This window comes from Alosa pseudoharengus, unplaced genomic scaffold, assembly GCF_046254945.1.
Source record: "Alosa pseudoharengus isolate Yale_2024_CS ecotype anadromous, Long Island Sound unplaced genomic scaffold, YU_APseudo_1.1 YU_APseudo_1.1_scf_10, whole genome shotgun sequence".
NCBI classification, from domain to species: Eukaryota; Metazoa; Chordata; class Actinopteri; order Clupeiformes; family Clupeidae; genus Alosa; species Alosa pseudoharengus.
Genome location: NW_027468565.1, coordinates 29,985,801 through 30,005,401, shown reverse-complemented (window position 1 = coordinate 30,005,401; position 19,601 = coordinate 29,985,801). Strand labels below are relative to the sequence as shown.

At 45.0% G+C, this 19,601-nt stretch overlaps 2 protein-coding genes across 3 annotated transcripts in view; one reads left to right on the top strand and one right to left on the bottom strand.

Annotated features, from left to right (window-relative positions):
* Positions 1 to 1,682: 1,682 nt before the first annotated feature.
* Positions 1,683 to 6,774, bottom strand: agk (acylglycerol kinase). 2 transcript variants are annotated; one of them, XM_076269533.1, is made up of 15 exons: positions 6,523 to 6,774; positions 6,235 to 6,274; positions 5,718 to 5,797; positions 5,535 to 5,610; positions 5,208 to 5,300; positions 5,063 to 5,095; positions 4,734 to 4,828; positions 4,424 to 4,493; positions 4,119 to 4,198; positions 3,830 to 3,887; positions 3,428 to 3,578; positions 3,121 to 3,218; positions 2,955 to 3,025; positions 2,720 to 2,804; positions 1,683 to 2,441 (listed from the first exon to the last, which is right to left on the bottom strand). In XM_076269533.1, exons 1-15 carry the CDS (start codon positions 6,630 to 6,632, stop codon positions 2,307 to 2,309), a joined length of 1,275 nt encoding a protein of 424 aa, XP_076125648.1. In that variant the 5' UTR covers positions 6,633 to 6,774; the 3' UTR covers positions 1,683 to 2,306. The 2 variants fall into 2 exon arrangements, with proteins under 2 accessions (XP_076125648.1, XP_076125657.1); XM_076269542.1 differs by having other exon boundaries at positions 3,428 to 3,575.
* Positions 6,775 to 7,158: 384 nt separating this feature from the next.
* The window catches only part of nup205 (nucleoporin 205), a 23,716-nt gene continuing 11,273 nt past the window's right edge, over positions 7,159 to 19,601 (top strand). Inside the window, exons 1-18 of the mRNA XM_076269520.1 lie at positions 7,159 to 7,288; positions 8,057 to 8,199; positions 9,722 to 9,893; positions 10,020 to 10,164; positions 10,433 to 10,592; positions 10,768 to 10,996; positions 11,159 to 11,323; positions 11,695 to 11,870; positions 12,343 to 12,459; positions 13,027 to 13,164; positions 14,968 to 15,118; positions 15,378 to 15,574; positions 16,569 to 16,751; positions 16,947 to 16,997; positions 17,174 to 17,383; positions 17,695 to 17,932; positions 18,801 to 18,990; positions 19,252 to 19,372. Of these exons, the coding sequence (XP_076125635.1) occupies positions 7,261 to 7,288; positions 8,057 to 8,199; positions 9,722 to 9,893; positions 10,020 to 10,164; positions 10,433 to 10,592; positions 10,768 to 10,996; positions 11,159 to 11,323; positions 11,695 to 11,870; positions 12,343 to 12,459; positions 13,027 to 13,164; positions 14,968 to 15,118; positions 15,378 to 15,574; positions 16,569 to 16,751; positions 16,947 to 16,997; positions 17,174 to 17,383; positions 17,695 to 17,932; positions 18,801 to 18,990; positions 19,252 to 19,372 (2,814 nt within the window). The 5' untranslated portion in view covers positions 7,159 to 7,260. The remainder of the gene's footprint in view (positions 7,289 to 8,056; positions 8,200 to 9,721; positions 9,894 to 10,019; positions 10,165 to 10,432; positions 10,593 to 10,767; positions 10,997 to 11,158; positions 11,324 to 11,694; positions 11,871 to 12,342; positions 12,460 to 13,026; positions 13,165 to 14,967; positions 15,119 to 15,377; positions 15,575 to 16,568; positions 16,752 to 16,946; positions 16,998 to 17,173; positions 17,384 to 17,694; positions 17,933 to 18,800; positions 18,991 to 19,251; positions 19,373 to 19,601) is intronic.

Below are 19,601 nucleotides of genomic sequence, written 5' to 3'. Positions count from 1 at the left end.
CAGACAGACCCCATCTGTCGTGCCTGGGGTCCCTTTCACCACTGCGATCAGTGCCTCTTCTTTTCCATACCCAGAGAAGACACACACACACACACACACACACACACACAGTGGGTTATAGCCTCTACTCACTTCACATTTACTGGGATGGTAATGTTCCTTTACAATATTCAAACTCAATAAATTTGTGAAATATTAATAAACAGCAACATAAACAGGTGCAGACGATCAGAGAAAGCAAACATGTCCTACATGAACATGAATTGAACCTGTCGAATAGTGAGGTTCCAGGACTTCATGAAGTCTCATAAATAAAATGCATTTTGCGGTTAAAGCCCACCCCATGAATTGACTAAAAAGACACTTCTCCTTTAGTGTTAGCATCCATTGTTCACAGTGTTAATGGCTCAAAAGAACCTCTTTTGCTTTATCATGTTTTCTGATCAGACCAGCTATTTCCCCAAAAGGCACTTCTGGTGGTCCCTAGATCTGTGTAAGCTGTTCACATCATGCTGACCTAATGTTCAGATAGATGTTTTCTGTGGCTGGATTCGACTCATTCAAGAATTTCCACTCCTGAGTCAGATATGTTTGTGTGACATTTCCATCCTGGCTTAAATTCAACCCCAATCTGTCCAATTAAAGGGGTACCTTTTGTCTTCTGCATCAGTAGGTAGACACAGTTGTGATTTAAAATGAACATAAAGATGCATAAATGAGTGAGTGAATTACTAATGACGAATGAGAGAATTATGATGTATGTTTATTATACATTATAATTTATAGTTATGTCATTATGATGTATGTATATTATGATGTATGTTATACATTATAATGTATAGTTATGTCATTATGATGGATGTTATACATTATAATTTATAGTTATGTCATTATGATGATGTATATTATGATGAGCATGACGAGTGCTGGCACTTGATGACACAAAAAGGTAACTGAAAAAAATCCCAGATTTGTAGTCTTTGATCTACTGAATTCCACGAGTTATAAATATGTAACAGAGCAATATTTAAATTGGTAATGCTCACATTTGCAATGAGTTGTTTGTAATGAAGGGAAAGTAAAGATGTAACATGGGAATTTGCTATTATCTATGTCATGGTTCCTCCTCACTGTGCATTCTGGCTGCAATTTATAATCTGCAACGACTAAACGCTTTGTACTTCTTGACACGCTTACAGCCGGTTTTTGGCTTAATATTGTTTTCTTTGTGTGTCCATGTGAATTTGTGTATTTTTAAGTACTGAAACGAGTAGGAATGTACTGTACAGTTTGTAAATAAATTGCACCAACTGGGAGCCATATTTATGTGTGTATAAAACCGACCTCTCTAATGTGTGGAGTGTTGCTTGCTTCTCCTTCCTTATCTACAGAATTATGGGGAAACTGACAATGGATAATTGATGAAATAAGGGAATCAATAATATAAGCAGATGGTTGAGTGTATCAGGGTTGAGGAGATAATCCAAGTAGTTTTGAGCCTGAATGCTGTTACTGAATACTACTTGTGGATCCATGTTTAGGAAACCTAATTGTGTTGAATGCCAGCTAGCTACCACTGTAGGTCAGTACTCTGAGTAAGCATGAGTGTGTGCTCTGAATATCATAATTTGAAGCCACCAACCCTTAATACTGTGTTATGAATAAATGACAAACAATATTAGAAAGTGTGAAAGACATTAGTATTTTTTAAAAATGTTGTAGTCTTTGATCTTGTGAAAAGATGTACCAGTTCGACAATAGATACACAGAGAGTACACAGTCAAGTTACAGTTAGTCAAGTAAACATACGGTCAAATCTTTAATATTTTTACACACCCTATTAACCCTAATATTTTGCTGACTTTGAAAAGGGGTTAGACATATTCTTAGATTGCTGTCTGCTTGTTACAGAAAGAAAAAACAGTACTTAAAGAAATACATTTGATGTGTCAATTCTGTCCAACTACACATGTAACCAAGCATGTGAGCCTCATAACTGGAGTTGAATGTTTTGATTGGTCCAAGAATGGACATGTTTACACGCCCACTCTGGCCGCTCCCCTAATGAGTGTGTGGATGTTATGTAGACATCCCATTGGTCCTTCTGGTTAAATGTATTTCCATGGCAACGGCAATGTGTGAAACAGGAAGGTACGCAGATGGCTTGAATGTGAGCGGGAGGCATAGAGAGAGGGAGAGAGACCCAAAATACTGAGACGTGTTCTGTTTTTTTTTTGTTTGTTAAATGTTCCTATCCCACCCCACTGTTGCTGCCTGGTGGTGCTGTCGTCACGGTGATATGGGGCTCATGTTGTCTCAGCCAGTAGCTGTTCACGACGCTCCCCGCTGCAGAAAAAATGCAGTTTGCGTGGCAACAGCCTCACCTCCACTGCCATGGCCTCATACTCCTCATTGTCAATGTTGAAAAAGCCAGCTCCCTCCTGTGGTCAGGCAGAGAATAACATCTATTAACACCAGCCAGAAAAAGACCTTTCAGATGATTTAGTTAAACCAGTTACAGTAGTAGAGAACATTGAATTGCTGGAATAACACACATGCAAACAAAAAAGACCACTCACAAATTAACCTAACCTTAACAAAATGGGTTTTTATTAATAACGGCAAAGACATTACCTAGAGATACTACAACAATACTTGAGCCTAGAATTTGCTAATCAGGCATGCTACACTTCCATATATAAAGACAGAAATAACCTACTTGTTTTGGGTTGAATCTAAAGGCACCAGCCTCCAGTTTCACTGCATTGGGCATTGACACCAATGGGTCTTCCGCTTTCTGAGTTCTACACATACACATAACACATACACACACACACACGGGTGCAGAAAAACAAGAACAGAAAATGATACATCTTCACTTAAATATTGCTGATCAAAAGCAACATCTCCATTTTACTTCCCAGACCTAGAGAACCCTTCTCCAATGGACTCACCCTGCAGTAATGAACTCGCCCACTGTGAGGCTATCAGGCTCCACACAGACCAGCAGTGCATCATTCTCCCGCTGAAGGACACACAGACACACACACACACACACACTTAGGGATACACTCCAACTGTGAACAATTAGATAGTAAGTTGTTGTGAGTGAGTACTGACCCGTTGCACAGGGTTCTTGTTCTGGGTGCTGACAACCAGCTCCGATGTAGAGATCTCCCGCTCCTCCCATCGCTCTGGTTCTGGCTCTTTAGGAGGTTCTACACACACACACACACACACACACACACACACACACACACACACACACACACACACACACACACACACACACACACACACACACACACACACACACACACACACACACACACACACACACACAGAGAGAGTATGAATTCCAAAATCACACACACACACACAGACACACACACACACACACACACACACACACACACACACACACTACCTATTACAGGGGGGTTCCAGTAGTTCTTGAGTCTGCGGACGATGCGGTACAGCAGGTTGGGGCGTGGGGGTTTGTGCGTCGGTTCATCTGGTGGCCGGGGAACAGCAGGCAGGATGGACAAGGAAGCCTCCCGCACTTGAGGCCACTCCTGCTACAGACACCAACCAACACACACAGATGTAATGAGAACACGCACAACGTACAGTATCTTAGCTTGGCAACACTAAAGCATCTTTGCACTGATATGACAAAGAGAACAAACGATTAAATTAATGGACATCAACAGGTCTCTCTCATAGAGCTCTGCTTTCTAAAATGACAGTTTTCAACTGGAACAAATTTGTTCTTTCTTTTATCCACAATTTGACAGATAAGTAATATAGACATTGCAGAAGAATTCACCCTCAGTGTGCTGAACCAATGAGCTGCTCTGGTTTTCAGTGGGCCAAGGTACCAGTACCTGAAGGCAAACACAAAAAACATCAGAATTAACCTCTGGACAATCACAATTATGCAGCTTGCTAATGACCGAGGGCTATTAGTAAGACCAAAGAGAATATGTCAATTGTGTAAATACATGCGGTGTTTGCTTTGTACATGTGGAAAGTTTGTGGTTTAAGAGTTAACTATGTGTAATACTGTGTAGGTATGCACGGTAAGTTTGGGAGAGTTGTAAGAAGGGGCGACTTACTTGCTGATGCTGTTGGCTACATCTCTGAAAGCACCCCAGCGAAGACTGAGCATAGCATATACAGGTTGTTCTTTCTCTCCCTGCACACACACAGACACACACACAAATATGTTATCACAATGAACTGACTGTCAGAATCTGGAATTCTGGAAAAAATATAGAATATCATGTGCAAACCAAATTGAAGCAAAAAAATGGTCACATTAGGAGACCCAAAATGTGTTTCGGCCATGTAAGAACCATAACCACATTACACAGTGTAGACAAGCTTTCCTTCTCACTTATTTGAGTTTCATATCCCTCACCTGAATCTGCATAACGTCCAGGGGAACAGTCTCACCCTTCAAAATTGACAAGGTTGCTGTGGTGATGTGCCTATTGTATACACACACACAAAGACAGGAATCAGAACAACACACACTAACTTCACTTAAACCCTCAGGGCGATTCTAGCATCAGGGGCTCAGCCTCTAATGAGAATGTGACACGTATACAGATTCTTGCTAAAATGTTAAATTAATTATCATTATTGTTATTATCTTAAGATGAAATTTAATTGAACTTGACCACCCCTAAAAAACGTCTTAAATTGACCCCGCTTCATGCTATCCTCACCTGACTTTATTGTCGCTCATAGGATGCAGGGCGGAGCTCAGGGAATTCTGGGAACCAAGTGGTATGAATCCAATGGGTGTCTTACTGAAAGCTCCCTGTGGGTGGGAGACATTTTTTCAGATGTTTCATCCTCTTAGCAGTTTTTCACAGACCCGTCAATGATATTGTAGTGACTGTATTGTAGTCAAAGATATTGTAATGACTCAGATTCAATTAAATTCAATCAGCAAAGATTAACCGGAGTCAAATTCCTTGTTTGTTTACACAAACCTGGCCAATAAAGCTGATTCTGATTAATAATGATCACTAATAATTACAAATGATCTCACCTCATCAGGCCTCCTCAACAGCCCAGTAACAACCTGTACAAACATGGCAACAAGATTACATAATGAGCACACACCAAGCATGCCCTAACTGGTAACAACTGGCACAACTGGTAATGAATCTTTGTCTGACCAAGAACAGTGTTACCTCTTGTAGAGTTCCATCTCCTCCAGCAACTATAAGCATGTCAGTGTGCTCCATTAGTTCCATCAGCTTCTTGGCCTGACCCTCATAGTCTGTCTGCAGAAGACATAATGTGTGTGGTGATGACATAGGCGTAAAGCATGGGAGGAATAATCAAATAATCAATGAATAATCAAAACCAGCCAATGCAACCCCCCCCCCCCCACCCCACACACACACATAAATAAACCTGTTATAGAGCATGGTGAAGTGGGTGGGCTCAACTGGGTGATGATATGAAATACATAGATAAAATGGCTGTGAGGCAGAAAATAAGAGAGAGAGAAGTACCTTCACTATGGTCACCTCCACGCCAGCCAGATGTAAAATGGGTGCTGCATTCTTCTCAAAAAGGTTGTTGGCTTTCCTATTGATCAGACAGGAAATATATGAACAACAACGTCATCAACATCAACAACAACAACAAACATCAGGGCATCATAGGAACTATAATTGAGTTGGTGGCTGACTTACCCACTGCATGCAGCCGGGTTCAAGATGACAGTTGCTTTCTTCAACTGCTCCTGAGGTCCAATTATCTGTCGCCCATATTCCTGTCAATACATATAATGGAAATTCAATTTAAATGTGTTTACATTCAAAAAGAAAACTAATGACTGGATGAAATGCTCTCTCAGGCTAGCTAGACCATGTGAAGACCATGTGAAAACCATGGCCGTGGCCTACTGGTTAGCGCTTCGGACTTGTAAACGGAGGGTTGCCGGTTTGAACCCCGACCAGTAAGCACGGCTGAAGTGCCCTTGAGCAAGGCACCTACCCTCACTGCTCCCCGAGCGCCGCTGTTGTTGCAGGCAGCTCACTGCGCCGGGATTACTGTGTGCTTCACCTCACTGTGTGCTGAGTGTGTTTCACTAATTCACGGATTGGGATAAATGCAGAGACCAAATTTCCCTCACGGGATCAAAAGAGAATATATACTTATACTTATAAGATATGTTTAAAACCAAAGCAGGCAGACTGGCAGACTCACCCTTGCCTCTTGACAGGCTTCTCTTCGTAAAACATTGTCACTGTGTAAATGAAAAGGAACTTGATCAGACACAACATATCTCTTGACTTTAAATTGCAAAGCGCTGGTTGCATCTTAGGTTAGGCCCTACTATGTATCATAGGCTATGAAAATATGTGATGTGCCACTGTCCTTCACATGATTAGCTACTTAAATTGTATGCCAGCTCTGCACACACATTTTGACAGCAATGACATTTCAAATGACATTTCGAAAAAAAAACATTTAAGATATGCAATGATAACCCACCAGTGTTTTCCATATAACCAGTGACCACCATACGACAGGACACACACTGCAAATGTGGACTTCTTCCAGTGATTCCGTAGCGTCCGAAACACCTTCACAACACGGGCCATAATGCTAAATTCTACTGCTCAAATCATCACTACTGTAGTTGATATACTGGCCATTCATTTCCCAATTCCACAAAACGTCTACCAGAAATGCAGTCAATTTTCTGTCATTCTCCTCTAATGCTTGACACGAGATGTCCACCAATAAAACTCTTCCCCCTCCTGTGGGGAAAATGCAGCACAGCACATAAATGTTCCGCTTGATAAACATTATATGTAATCCAACCACACATAATAAATGATAAATAAATCATACCACCAAATTCATACTTGTTTTCAGTGACGTTGGTTTATTTGAGAATCTCTTTACAGAGAAGCATGCAGCTGATAAACATTACAAGAGTACAGCAATAAGCTCTACGTGGAAAAACTACATTTCCCGTCAACGAAGGCCCTAAAGGTCCTCATAGGTTGAAATGAAAAGGCCGGGGCAGGAAGCCAAATAAAAACAAAAACAATAGCATTTGCTATTGTCTTGGAATAAAACACATAAAATTTACTTCGCACGGATACGCCGAAGACTGTGCAGAGCATCCTAATTTAAAGTAAAGGTTATAGAGATCTCACTTTTTATTCGGGCAATCAACAGAGTATCTCAAGTCGGCATCACCATTCCTGCTACGGAGTTAACATGGCGGCGCAGATGGCGGTAAATTCAGGTATTGGTTTTTATTTCAAAATATATAGGTACTTTAGCGGGTTCTACACTGAAAGTCGATCTTTAGGTCTGTCATCTACCTGTGCAGCGTTTGTTAATTTTCTTTTCCATGTTTGTGGAATCTCGCTCTCACATGGCGCGAGGTCCAAATTCAGGCTTTAGGTGTAGAGCCACCACATAGGAACAAACTTCACGTTAGACGGGTAGTTAACTGTTAGCTAGGACAGTATGGGGCACTTAGATCAAACGTTAATCACGAGAAATGACCTGTCAGGTATTTTGAGATGTAGCATTAAAACTGCTGCTTTGGCGTTTTATTCCCCTATGTTAATTTTTCTTACGAATGTATCGCCTAAGGTTAGCCATCTGACTGCTTGGCTGATCAGGAAGAATAGCAAAACAAATGCAAATGAAACGTGGTGACTGAATCGAATGTTTACCGATTAGTCTATTCTCTATGTGTTGTCAAGTCGTTATCACAATTATTGTATTGTTATATGTTTGACCCTGGTCCCTGTCCAACTGATTAAACGAAATGTCACTTAAGTTGCCATAACGCTACTGAGAGCAACTGCTCTGTATGCACTTGAATTATATTATTGTTACATGTCTGGAGTGACACAACTTGCACAGCGCAGCACGACGCATCAGGCAATGTCCAGATGATCTTTTATCAAAGTTTATCCGTAAGCTGTGAGACTTTAGCTGCCAGTGTCACCAGTGCTGAGAGGCTTGCAGGTGATGATGATGTTTTTTCTGCCCATGGCAGGCGCCAGTCTGTGGGGGCCTCTGAAGGAACTATGGGAGACGGTGGAGGGGGCAGTGTGGAGGAAGCAGACAGAGAGTGTCCATCTTCTGGACCTGCAGCTCAAGAAACACAAGCCACACTTTCTGAAACTGTTCCAGAACCCGGTGAGTGATGTTGACACACACACACACACACACACACACACACACACACACACACACTCTCTCTCTCCACTAGCCAAAAATAATGCATTAATACAAATATTTCCACGCAGAATTGGTGTATATCTTGTTATTAGCTTTACTGCTTGCTTGAGTAGCCCGATATTGTTTATTTAATGCCCATTTATTCATTTCCCGCTCTAAAAAAGTAATAGATTCTTGAACGCTACGCGGCTGCTCTGAAATCATTGGTCGGTATATTGTTCAATTCATTACATAGTAAGTGAGTGGGAACCCTGACACAATCATCAGCTCCTGAGGCTGTTCCAGAATCCCTTGAGTGATGACACACACACACCAACACACACACTAGAGTGCGGTTCGGGCCGCAAATTTCTGTCCGAACCCGGCCCGCGCCCGACACAGTTGCGTCTGAACCTGACCCGAACCGACAGGCATTTTCATTCTTATGTCCGACTCTGAACCCGACCCGAGCCCGACGCAGATGATGCCTTAGTTATCCCCATGCTAGTGATTAAACGTTCACGTTTGTGGATAGCCTGTCTTTAGCCCATTAAACGGAACAAACAACAAATGGAATTCTTAATTGTCTACAGAATCAGATGAGTGTGCATGCACACAGGTCACACACAGCGCACATTAACACAAAAGGCCCAAGCAAGCATAGCCTATTGAAATAGAATTCTAGTCTTACCATTGACGAAAAGTCTGGAAATGAACTGTAACTGTCTTTAAAACTACAGTGCCTCTGTCACTGATCTATATGCAGTATCGACATTAATTGGGGCAACTCAAGGAAATCCTCATCCAGTTGAACGAGACGACGTTATAGCCTACCGGTAGCCTATGTCTTTACCACAGAATGCAACGCAAATAGGACTGCCTTCACATAGTAGGCCTAGACATAATTCGCTTAGTTTTCTTTGGTCTTAAAATCTCCTGATAGGCTAACAACTTTTTTTTTAACGTCACCCAAGACGTGCTGCCTGAAATGCACATGGTTGTCACGGCTACATAAACAAATCTTGCACACAGGAAGAAAGCTGTTAGGTCTTTTTTACATTTTACTTTATTCTCATAAATCAAAACGTTTGCATCATGTAAAGCAGACCTGTTGGTTACCCAACATAATAAGCTAAAGCTTCTAATGCATATCGCCCCTATGTGTCCGAACCCGAACCGAACCGACTATAATTTCTAAATATTTGTCTGAACCCGACCCGTCGGGTCCCGTCGGGCTCGGGTCGGGTAGCTACACTCTAACACACACACACACACACACACACACACACACACACACATTAGCTGAAGTTGTTACGGTCATGCTCTCCACATTGCTTTGGGCGCATGCAAGAGAGGGGTGTGTCTTCTGTGGTTGTAACAATTAGTCCCTCTCTGTCCCACTATACTTCTCCTGGGTTCTCTCTTACACTGCTGTGTGTTCCTTTGGCTGCCTCCTCTCCTCTGTGCACTGACCTGTGTTCCTGTCTGCCCCTCCCACCAGCCCAAGAGTTCGGAGCAGAGGGAGAAGGTGCGGAAGGCCAGCACCGAGGGCATCGCCATCCAGGGCCAGCAGGGGGCCCGCCTGCTGCCCGAGCAGCTCCTCTCCGAGGCCTTCATCCTCAGCGACCTGTTTGACCTTGGAGAGCTGGCTGCTCTTGAGCTGTTATTGGCAGGTATTGGCCCACACACACACACACACAGAAACTCACACAAAGACACATAGTCATTTGACCAGGTCTCAGAGCTGCTGACACTCTTTCTCTGTTTTAATCTCTCTCTCTCTCTCTCGCTCTCTCTAGGAGAGCACCAGCAGCCTCATTTCCCTGGTTTGACGCGTGGCTTGGTGGCGGTGCTTCTCTACTGGGACGGCAAGCGATGTGTAGCCAATTCTCTGCGCACACTCATCCAGTCACGCCATGGCAAGACCTTCACCCTGGACCTCAGGTAAAGACCAGAGAGCAACACTGCAACTGTACAGAATGAGTCCCTGAATCAGTGTGCACACTGAAAGTGTTCCACTAATAGAACATACATTTATGCGGTACAGGCCATGAGCAAGGGGGTGGGTTTGGGTGCTCAAGCCCCCAATCTTTCTTTTTTTAGAGGTGGTGGTGATGATTTTTAAACAGGATGTCTTTGATTCTGTCAAGACTTTTGCAAAACATGCATTTGAAGCGGTTTATTATAAGATGCGTCATGTTTTTGTCCCCAGTGATGAGTTGGTGTCTCTGACGACACGCTTCACTGATGAGCTGATGGCCGAGGGCCTGACCAAGCGCATCCTGACACTCGTGTCTGACATCAGTGTGAACGGGGAGTTTGAGCGCCTGCAGAAGGAGAGGGGCCTTGGCAATGAGAAGCACAGAAAGGAGGTGAGGGACACTCACTAAGTATATGTAGAGATTATATTTATTTGTAAACCATGTAACATTTTCCTTTTAATTTTCATTGTTTTGGTTGGTAAGCCCATATTTCTAGCCCAATTCTAACTCAGAGAGGTAGTGATGATATTTCGGCTAAAAATGGACGTCTTCATCTCGTTTGCAGGTTGCAGACCTCATCAAAGAGTCCCGGCAGTCCCTGGCAGAGTGTATGTTCGCCTGGACCTGCCAATCACCTCTAAGCAAGGATAACACGCTCGCCCTGATTGGCCACCTGGAGACAGTAACTTCAGAAGCTGACGGCTCATTGGATAGTGTGAACCTGGCTCTGGTCATGGCTCTGCTCTACTGCCTGGATGTTAGCTTTCTCGAGCAGGCAACCGAGGATAGAGACGGTGAGGAATTCTGGACATCACTCTAACACACACACACACACACACAAACACACTCACTCTCCCTCTCCTTAGACAATGTGAATGCATTATCCCATCATGATTCTCATGCTTTGCGCACTGTTTTGCTGAGAGTGTTGATTGTAAAGTGTGTGTGTGTTTCAGACCTGTTGCAGGCGCTGCCACTGCTGACTGAGCGGGACTATGTGAGTGCGATACACACGCGTTTGGTGGAGGGCCAGAGCTGGAAGCTTCCAGGCCTCCAGGCCTTGGTGCGGCTGACCTGGGCTCTCTCTCTACGGGCCCTCTCCCAGCTGCCACAGGGATCAGGTGTGTGTGTGTGTGTGTGTGTGTTTGTGTGTTAGAGCATAGGAGTGAGTGAAACTGGTTAGGATGCTCAGACATTTCTTTACTTACTCTGTTATCCAGTTGTTGTTGTTTTCTGTGTTAAATACAAAGTTGTGTGTGTGTTACTATCTGCACTGCAGTAAGTGTGTGAGAGCAATAAGAGAGTGTTAATGTCTTGAGTTAAAGTTCCTGAGTTTGAAGTTATGTTGTGTTGCGTTGTGTTATGTTATGTTATGTTATGTTATGTTATGTTATGTTATGTTATGTTATGTTATGTTATGTTATGTTATGTTATGTTATGTTATGTTATGTTATGTTATGTTATGTTATGTTATGTTATGTGTCGCCCTCAGCTCTAGTGGAGTACACCGAAGCAGACGAGGCGTTGGCCGACCAGGCTCTCCTGGGCGGGGTCTTCCTCTTCCTGACAGAGGGCATCTTGGGATGCGAGGGCTTCACCCAGGAGGAGTTCTACACTCGCCGGCTGCACGCGCTCATCACAGACTTCTTGGCACTCATGCCCATGAAGGTAGGGCATGCTTTTTGCCCACTCGTTGCTTTTTGCTGGTTATGCTTTGCATGTGTGGCATTCTGAGACGTTGTTTAATTCGGGACCATTATCGCTTGTTTCAATTTAGGACCTTGCAGTTGGAATTGTCGTCTGCTTATTCAAAGTCTAAAGACAGTCCAAAGTAGCCAAGGATGACTAGCTATCATAGATCATCTATCTATAAAGCAAGAAGCAAGACACTTCTTGCTTTATAGATAGATGATCTAAGTTACATGTTTGTATATCTTGTTTTGCTATTACCAGTTTTTGGAATCATGTGTCTGTGTGTGTGTGTGTGTGTGTGTGTGTGTGTGTGTGTGTGTGTGTGTGTGTGTGTGTGTGTGTGTGTGTGTGTGTGTGTGTGTGTGTGTGTGTGTGTGTGTGTGTGTGTGTGTGTGTGTGTGTGTGTGTGTGTGTGTGTGTGTGTGTGTGTGTGTGTGTGTTTGAACAGGTGAAACAGTTGCGTAATCGTGCTGATGAAGATGCTCGACTTGTACACATGGCTCTTCAGATGGGCAGTGAGCCACCTGCCTCCCTCCGCAAGGACCTGGAACACCTTATGATACTGGTACACACCTGCACTCTGTATATCTCTCATATACACATACAGTACACACACATACCAGGGATGGAAATTAGCACCAGCCACCAACCAAATGCTGGTAAAATATGAGAGTGGCTGGTAGATTTCAGACACAAAGTAATAATTTAATATTGAGTGGCTGGTGAAATTTGACAAACAATCTGCTAGTGGCTGGTAGATGTACACATTTTCAAATGTTTATTTCTACCCCTGACACACACACACATCATACCTTCTGTGTTTCTCTCGCTCTCAAATACACACACACACACACACACACACACACACACACACTTCAACAAAATCACATCTCATGATAGTGGTACACGCATGTATACACATGTGTGTTGTTTTTCTGCTAGTACTGTTTTGATCAGTGCTCGCAATGAGGTGTTGTATGAAGTTGACACTTTGACCTTGAAGTGAACTGCAGCAGTCCAAGTGCAAGTTTTGTGTGTGTGTTTTCCCAGATCGGTAAGTTCTACATTAAAGACCGGCTCAGTCTAGATCTGGCTCTGTGTATGTTTGTGTTGATTTGACTGTGTTTTCCAGATCGGTGAGTTCTACAGTAAAGACCCGTTCAGTCTGGAACTGGGTCTGGAGTTCTGGTGTCCCTCGGAGTCCCTACAGCACACCTCACTCATGGGCTCATACATGAGCATGGCTATACAGAGACCACCTCATAAACAGGTACACACACACACACACACACACCTCACTCATGGGATCATACATGAGCATGGCTATACAGAGACTAGGGGTCGACCAATTATCGGCCGGGCCGATATTTAGCATTTTTATAATAATTGGTATCGGCCATTTTTTCCACCGATAAGCCGATATTGAAATGGATAAAGAATGAAACGCGCTACTTTGTCTGTAAAGTGTCTCACTCCCTGCATTTGCTACTCTGTGGTCGAGAGCATTGTCCCGCCCACTACACCGTCTGATTTGTTAGTTAGCACGAATGCAGCCAATCAGGATCGAAGACTGAACACAGAGAAAGTTTAGGATTCTCACTGAGGCAGACTGTAGACTGGGCTTCAGCTGTACGGAGCTATTTTTCTAAGGTAAGGAAGGTAGCCTACCTTACATTGCTGAAGTTGCAATGAATCACAATAATCACAAAAAGCACCCACTTCCTTCATTTAGCGAACTCCCGATTGATGCACGTTACTGATATGCCGTTTACTAGTTAGCCTACAAACTCGGGTGCTGCGCGTCAGGAGCTCTTTGCCTCCGCTTCGTCCGTTAATTGTGAATAACGGGACACCACGGCGGACGTTATCCCTAGGCATACATAGTAAACAAGTCCTAAATTATGCGATAGCGAATGTCAAAAAAGTCTAGTTGCTCCTTTTTGAAACGGACTGTCAAAAAAGACGCACCCAGGAGCAGCCGTAATGTAATCCGACCTTAACTAAATCGCGTCCTGAGCTGGCTATTAACGTGCCTTTTAGGCTCTCAAAAGGACACAAATTGCATGCTTAAATAGCCTAAGAACTATTTTAAAACTGTTTTGTTGAACTATTCAACAACACTTGCCATCACGCATGCACCTCTTCCTCTCCCTCTCTAGTGCTCTCTCTACTCTCCCTCTCTCGTGCACACACACACACACACACACGATGGCAAAGCATCCTCTTTGTGACAAGCACATAGCCCATTGTGTAGGCCTAGTCTATGAAAATAATTTCCATCACTCAGCTCTTGGATTAACATGATACACAGGATTTACACTTGTGATGCAAGTTGATAGACAATTGTGTATGAAAAGAAGAAGAAAAAAGTTTGCATAATTAAATGCTTTTGAATAAAAGTTTTGCAGCATATTGCCTTTACTATCTACCCCCCTTTTTGACAAAGTTGACATATCGGTTTTGCATATCGGTTATCGGCCCTCTGTTTTGGTAATAATTGATATCGGTATCGGCCCTGAAAAAACCATATCGGTCGATCCCTAACAGAGACCACCTCACAAACAGGTACACACACACACACACACACACACACCTACCTCACTCATGGGCTTATACATGAGCATGGCCATCCAAAGACTACCCCACACACACACACACACACACACACACACACCACAGATGGTGTCTTATATGAGAAACCTTGAGTATACACATGGGTGCACACATAAACATACACATAAACACACCCCCATCTCCCATGGGGAACTCCTTTATGTGTGCTTGGTGTGGTTATAAATCCAGACACCAACACACAGACAGGTTCTTTCTTACCTGCTAATAAATATGGTATTACCTGAGCAGACATGTCTGTTGCGTTACTTCTAGTTATGATGGGTTGTTTACTTTGTTTGTAAGATTGCCTGTTGTAGAGTTTATGTGTGTGTGTGTGTGTGTGTGTGTGTGTGTGTGTGTGTGAGAGAGAGAGATTGCCTGTTGTAGAGTTTATGTGTGTGTGTGTGTGTGTGAGATTGCCTGTTGTATAGTTTATGTGTGTGTTGTGTATGTACTGCAGGTGGTGTTGTCCAAGTTTGTTCGTCAGATGGGAGATATGCTGCCTGCCACTCTCTACATCCCCTACCTGCGTATGCTCAAGGGCTTAGCCAACGGACCACAGTGCTCCCATTACTGTTTCAGCTTGCTCAAGACCAATGGAGCCCCACATGGTAACACACACACACACACACACACACACAATCACCCACTCACACTTTCTTCTTTTATACACATGCACCAACAAGAACCTTACCAGTAGACACAGACACACACACGCGCATGCGCACACACACCTACATTTATTGCTTCCTCTAGCATAATATAGCATTGCTTACAGCTCAGTCTAAGCATTGCTTGTAGCTCTGTAGCACATTTAAAGGGCTCTATAAGTTGCCTAATGTTTTGCCTGTGTACGTTTGTGTTGTGTAGGTGAGAACCTGCAGGGGAGCACAGTGTCGTGGGAGCACTTCTTCCACTCTCTGATGCTGTACCATGAGAATCTGCGGCGGGACGTGCCCAGCGCCCATGCCCCGCAGTACCGCCACACGCCCATCAGGGGCATCACCCAGCGAGAGATGGACGGACTCACGTCCTTCATGCAGCTGCTCACCACCATCATCACATGGGTAAAACACACTCACACACACACACACACACACACCCATCATGACATGGGTAAAACACACACACACACACACCCATCATCACATGGGTAGAACACACACACATCATCACATGGGTAAAAAACACACACACACACATCATCACATGGGTAAAACACACACACACACATCACATGGGTAAAAAGCACACACACACACCAATCATCACATGAGTAAAAAACACACACACACCCATCATCACATGGGTAAAACATACACACACACACACACTCACCCACCTCCCTCCCTCTCCCCCTGAATTGCCTAAAATGTTGTCGGTTCAATTCCCGGCTTCCACCGTTGTGCCCTTGAGCAAGGCACTTAACCCCAAGTCGCTCCGGGGACAATGTGATCCCTTGTAATACAGCTGATATATGTAAGTCACTTTGGTCAAGAAGTTTCTGCTAAATGTAATGTAATGTAGTAATGGAATGAAAAACATATCTAACAATACCCCATACTGTTGAGCAACTGAAATCCTATATCGGGGTGTAATGGGACAACATTTCATTCTCAAAACTGTAGCAAATAGTATCCTCAGTTCCTAAACATTTACATAATTCCGTTAAATGAAGAGGTGAAGCAGTACAGTGGTAAACATGCTCCCGTCCCAACTTTTTGAAACATGATGCTGGCATCAAATTTAAAATTAACGTGTACTTTCCATGAAATAGTCCAAAGTTTCATTTTCAACATTTCATATGTTGTCTATGTGCTTTTTGCTGCTATACTAGACTTGTGCAGCTCTTACGGGTGGTTTCTGTGTGTGTGTGTGTGTGTGTGTGTGTGTGTGTGTGTGTGTGTGTGTGTGTGTGTGTGTGTGTGTGTGTGTGTGTGTGTGTGTGTGTGTGTGTGTGTGTGTGTGTGTGTGTGTGTGTGTGTGTGTGTGTGTGTGTGTGTGTGTGTGTGTGTGTGTGTTCGCGTGTTCTCTTACGGGTGGTTTCTGTGTGTGTTCCAGAGTGAGAACGCGCGCCTGGCGCTGTGTGAGCACCCCCAGTGGACGCCGGTGGTGGTCATGCTGGGCCTGCTGCAGTGCAGCGTGCCGCCGCTCCTCAAGGGGGACGTCCTGCACGCGCTCGCCGCCTTCGCCAAGTCCCCTGAGATCGCCGCCTCGCTCTGGCAGTCCCTCGAGTACACACAGGTACACACAGTCCCTCGAGTACACACAGGTAGGCCGGACGTTTCTTTAAGAATCCTGGGAGAACTCGTATGAGTAGTTATGAGTGCAGTTTTATCCTCCCTGGTAATACATGGGAGGTGGCTTCAGAAGTGTGTTGTGCCGTCTGTGGTGGGTTGTGTATCATGTCACTCAAGGAGTGTGTTTTTCTTCTGACAGATCCTGCAGACCGTGAGGGCAACTGGGCAGAGACAAGCAACAGGCATAGAGGTGTGTGTGTGTGTGTGTGTGTGTGTGTGTGTGTTTTGTGTGTGTGTGTGAGTGTGTACGCATAGTGAGCAGTGCATCAATATGCAGACATGGTGTGGATGAAATCTGTGTGTTAGTGTGTTCATATTTCTTCAATTGGTTCGATTTGCTGCGTGTGTGTGTGTGTGTGCGCGCAGGTGGAGCTGAATGAGATCGAGTCAGGCTGTGAGGAGTACCCAATGACGCGGGCCTTCTGCCAGCTGATCAGCTCCCTGGTGGAGTGCGCTCTGCCGGTGAACCTGGGCGCGGGCGTGCGGGCGCCGGGCTTCCAGCCGTACCTCAGCTTCCTCCGCGACGCCGTCTTCCTGCGCTTCCCCACCAGAGCCTACCGACGGCCCGCCGAGAAGGTACCCCCAAACGCCAAACACTTTAAAGAGCCTTTTCACCAAACACTTTAAAGAGCCATTTTATTTGAAGTATTCTCTCCAAAGTGGCCTTGGGAATGTCATAGCATTTTTAATACTCAATGCTGAAGGCTGATTTAATTGCTCAAGTAGGTACTGTAATGAGGCCTTTGTAAAACAAACAGTCACTACTCAGGCCAAAGCAGACGGCACAGTTGATATGGGTCTCTTATCATGTATTCTCTCTCTATCTCTCTATCTCTCTCACTCTCTCTCTCTCTCTCTCACATCTCTCTCTCTCTGTCTCCCTGCAGTGGGAGGTAGCTGATGCCGTGTTGGAGGTCTTCCTCAAGCTCCTGCAGGACTACGAGCCCCAGCCGTCCGACTTCCTGCCCGAGTCTGTGGAGGTGGGCGGGGAGACGGTGGCGTCCCACAAGCCCCCGGGGCACAGCCTGATGTTCCACCTGCTCAACGACTCGCCCACCCTCGCCCTCTGCCTCAGCCTGCTGCAGGAGGGAGTCCGACAGCTGGACATATACGCTCCCTTCCCTGGTGTGTGTGTGTGTGTGTGTGTGTGTGTGTGTGTGCGTGTGCGTGTGCGTGTGCGTGTGCGTGTGCGTGTGCGTGTGCGTGTGCGTGTGCGTGCGCGTGCGTGTGTGCGTGTGCGTGCGTGCGTGTTTTAAAGGCAGTTCCACTTTCTGTATAAATTGATTCTTGTCAGATAGCTGTGAATCTCCCCAGTCTTGTCAGTGGGTGTAGTTCTCACAAGTGACCACTCTTGATTTCCATAGTGTTTGTGCGTTTGTACACGCACATGCTTTTGAATGTACTGTAGCAAGACCACATGAGAAAATTGGAAACACCTTCTCATCTAATAACCTCTTGTCATCAAGTTTCCTCCATTGATATCCTCTGTGTGTGTGTGTCTGTGTCTGTGTGCGTGTGCGCGTGCGCGTGCGTGTGCGTGTGTGTGCGTGCGTGCGTGTGTGCGTGTGCGTGTCTGTGTGCGCGTGTGCGTGCATGTGCGTGCGTGCGTGTGTGTGTGTCTGTGTCTGTGTGCGTGTGCGCGTGCGTGTGCGTGTGTGTGCGTGCGTGCGTGTGTGCGTGTCTGTGTGCGCGTGTGCGTGCATGTGCGTGCGTGCGTGTGTGTGTGTGCGTGTACGTGTGTGTGTGTGTCTCTGTCTCTGTCTGTGTGTGTGTGTGTCTCTGTCTCTGTCTGTGTGTGTGTGTGCGCGTGTGTGTGCGTGTCTGTGTGCGCGTGTGCGTGCGCACGTATGTGTGTGTGTGCGCGTGTGCGTGCTTGTGTGCGTGCGCGTGTGTGCGTGCGTGTGTGTGTGTGCGTGTGCGCGTGTGTGTGTGTGTGTGCGTGTCTGTGTGTGTGCGCGTGCGCATGTGTGTGTGCGTGTGTGTGTGTGTGCAGGTAAGAAGCATCTGGAGTCGGCGGTGCTGCACTGTCTGTGTCTGCTGGACCTGGCGCTGCAGAAGCAGGCCTTGTTCATGGACCTGCTGAGGGAGAGCCAGGCCTCTCTGCTGGTGTCTCCACTGGAGCAGCTGCTGCAGGGAGTCAGCGCACACACACGCAAGGCTGACCACATCACCAACATCGCCAGGTACACACACACACACACACACACACACCAGGGTTGTGCAAAATTCCTCTTAAAAATAGTCCAAAATTGCTCTTAAATTCCAATTCAATTCTTGAATTTCACTTGCATTTCAATTGAGGTAGAAAACAGAAAGCAGCATTGCAATCCGAATTTTGCACAACCCTGATACACACATACACAAGACTGAAGACTTCACTAACATGATCAGATATAGAACCACCTGACTCTGTTCTGACTTCCGACACTGTTTGTCCCTTTCAGGTACCTGTACCATAGCAGCACCAACCCTGAGGCAGCGTTCCAGAGTGCTAAGATCTTGAGGCGCATCGCCCGATACCCAAACATCCAGATCAGAATGGTGGGAGACTTCACACACGATCAGGTGAGAACATTGGCAGGTACACACACACACACACACACACTTGTGAGAATTTATCAAAACCTTCATCTCACAGCTATCAAGTGCTTTTTTGTGAAGTTATATCAACCAAAAATATATAGGAAGACTACACAGAAATATAAAACAATTGTAGAAAGATTATTATTCCCATTTCTGACGTGTTGCGGCCACAACTATTTCTGTCACTCAGTCACACGGTTGGTGGAAATGT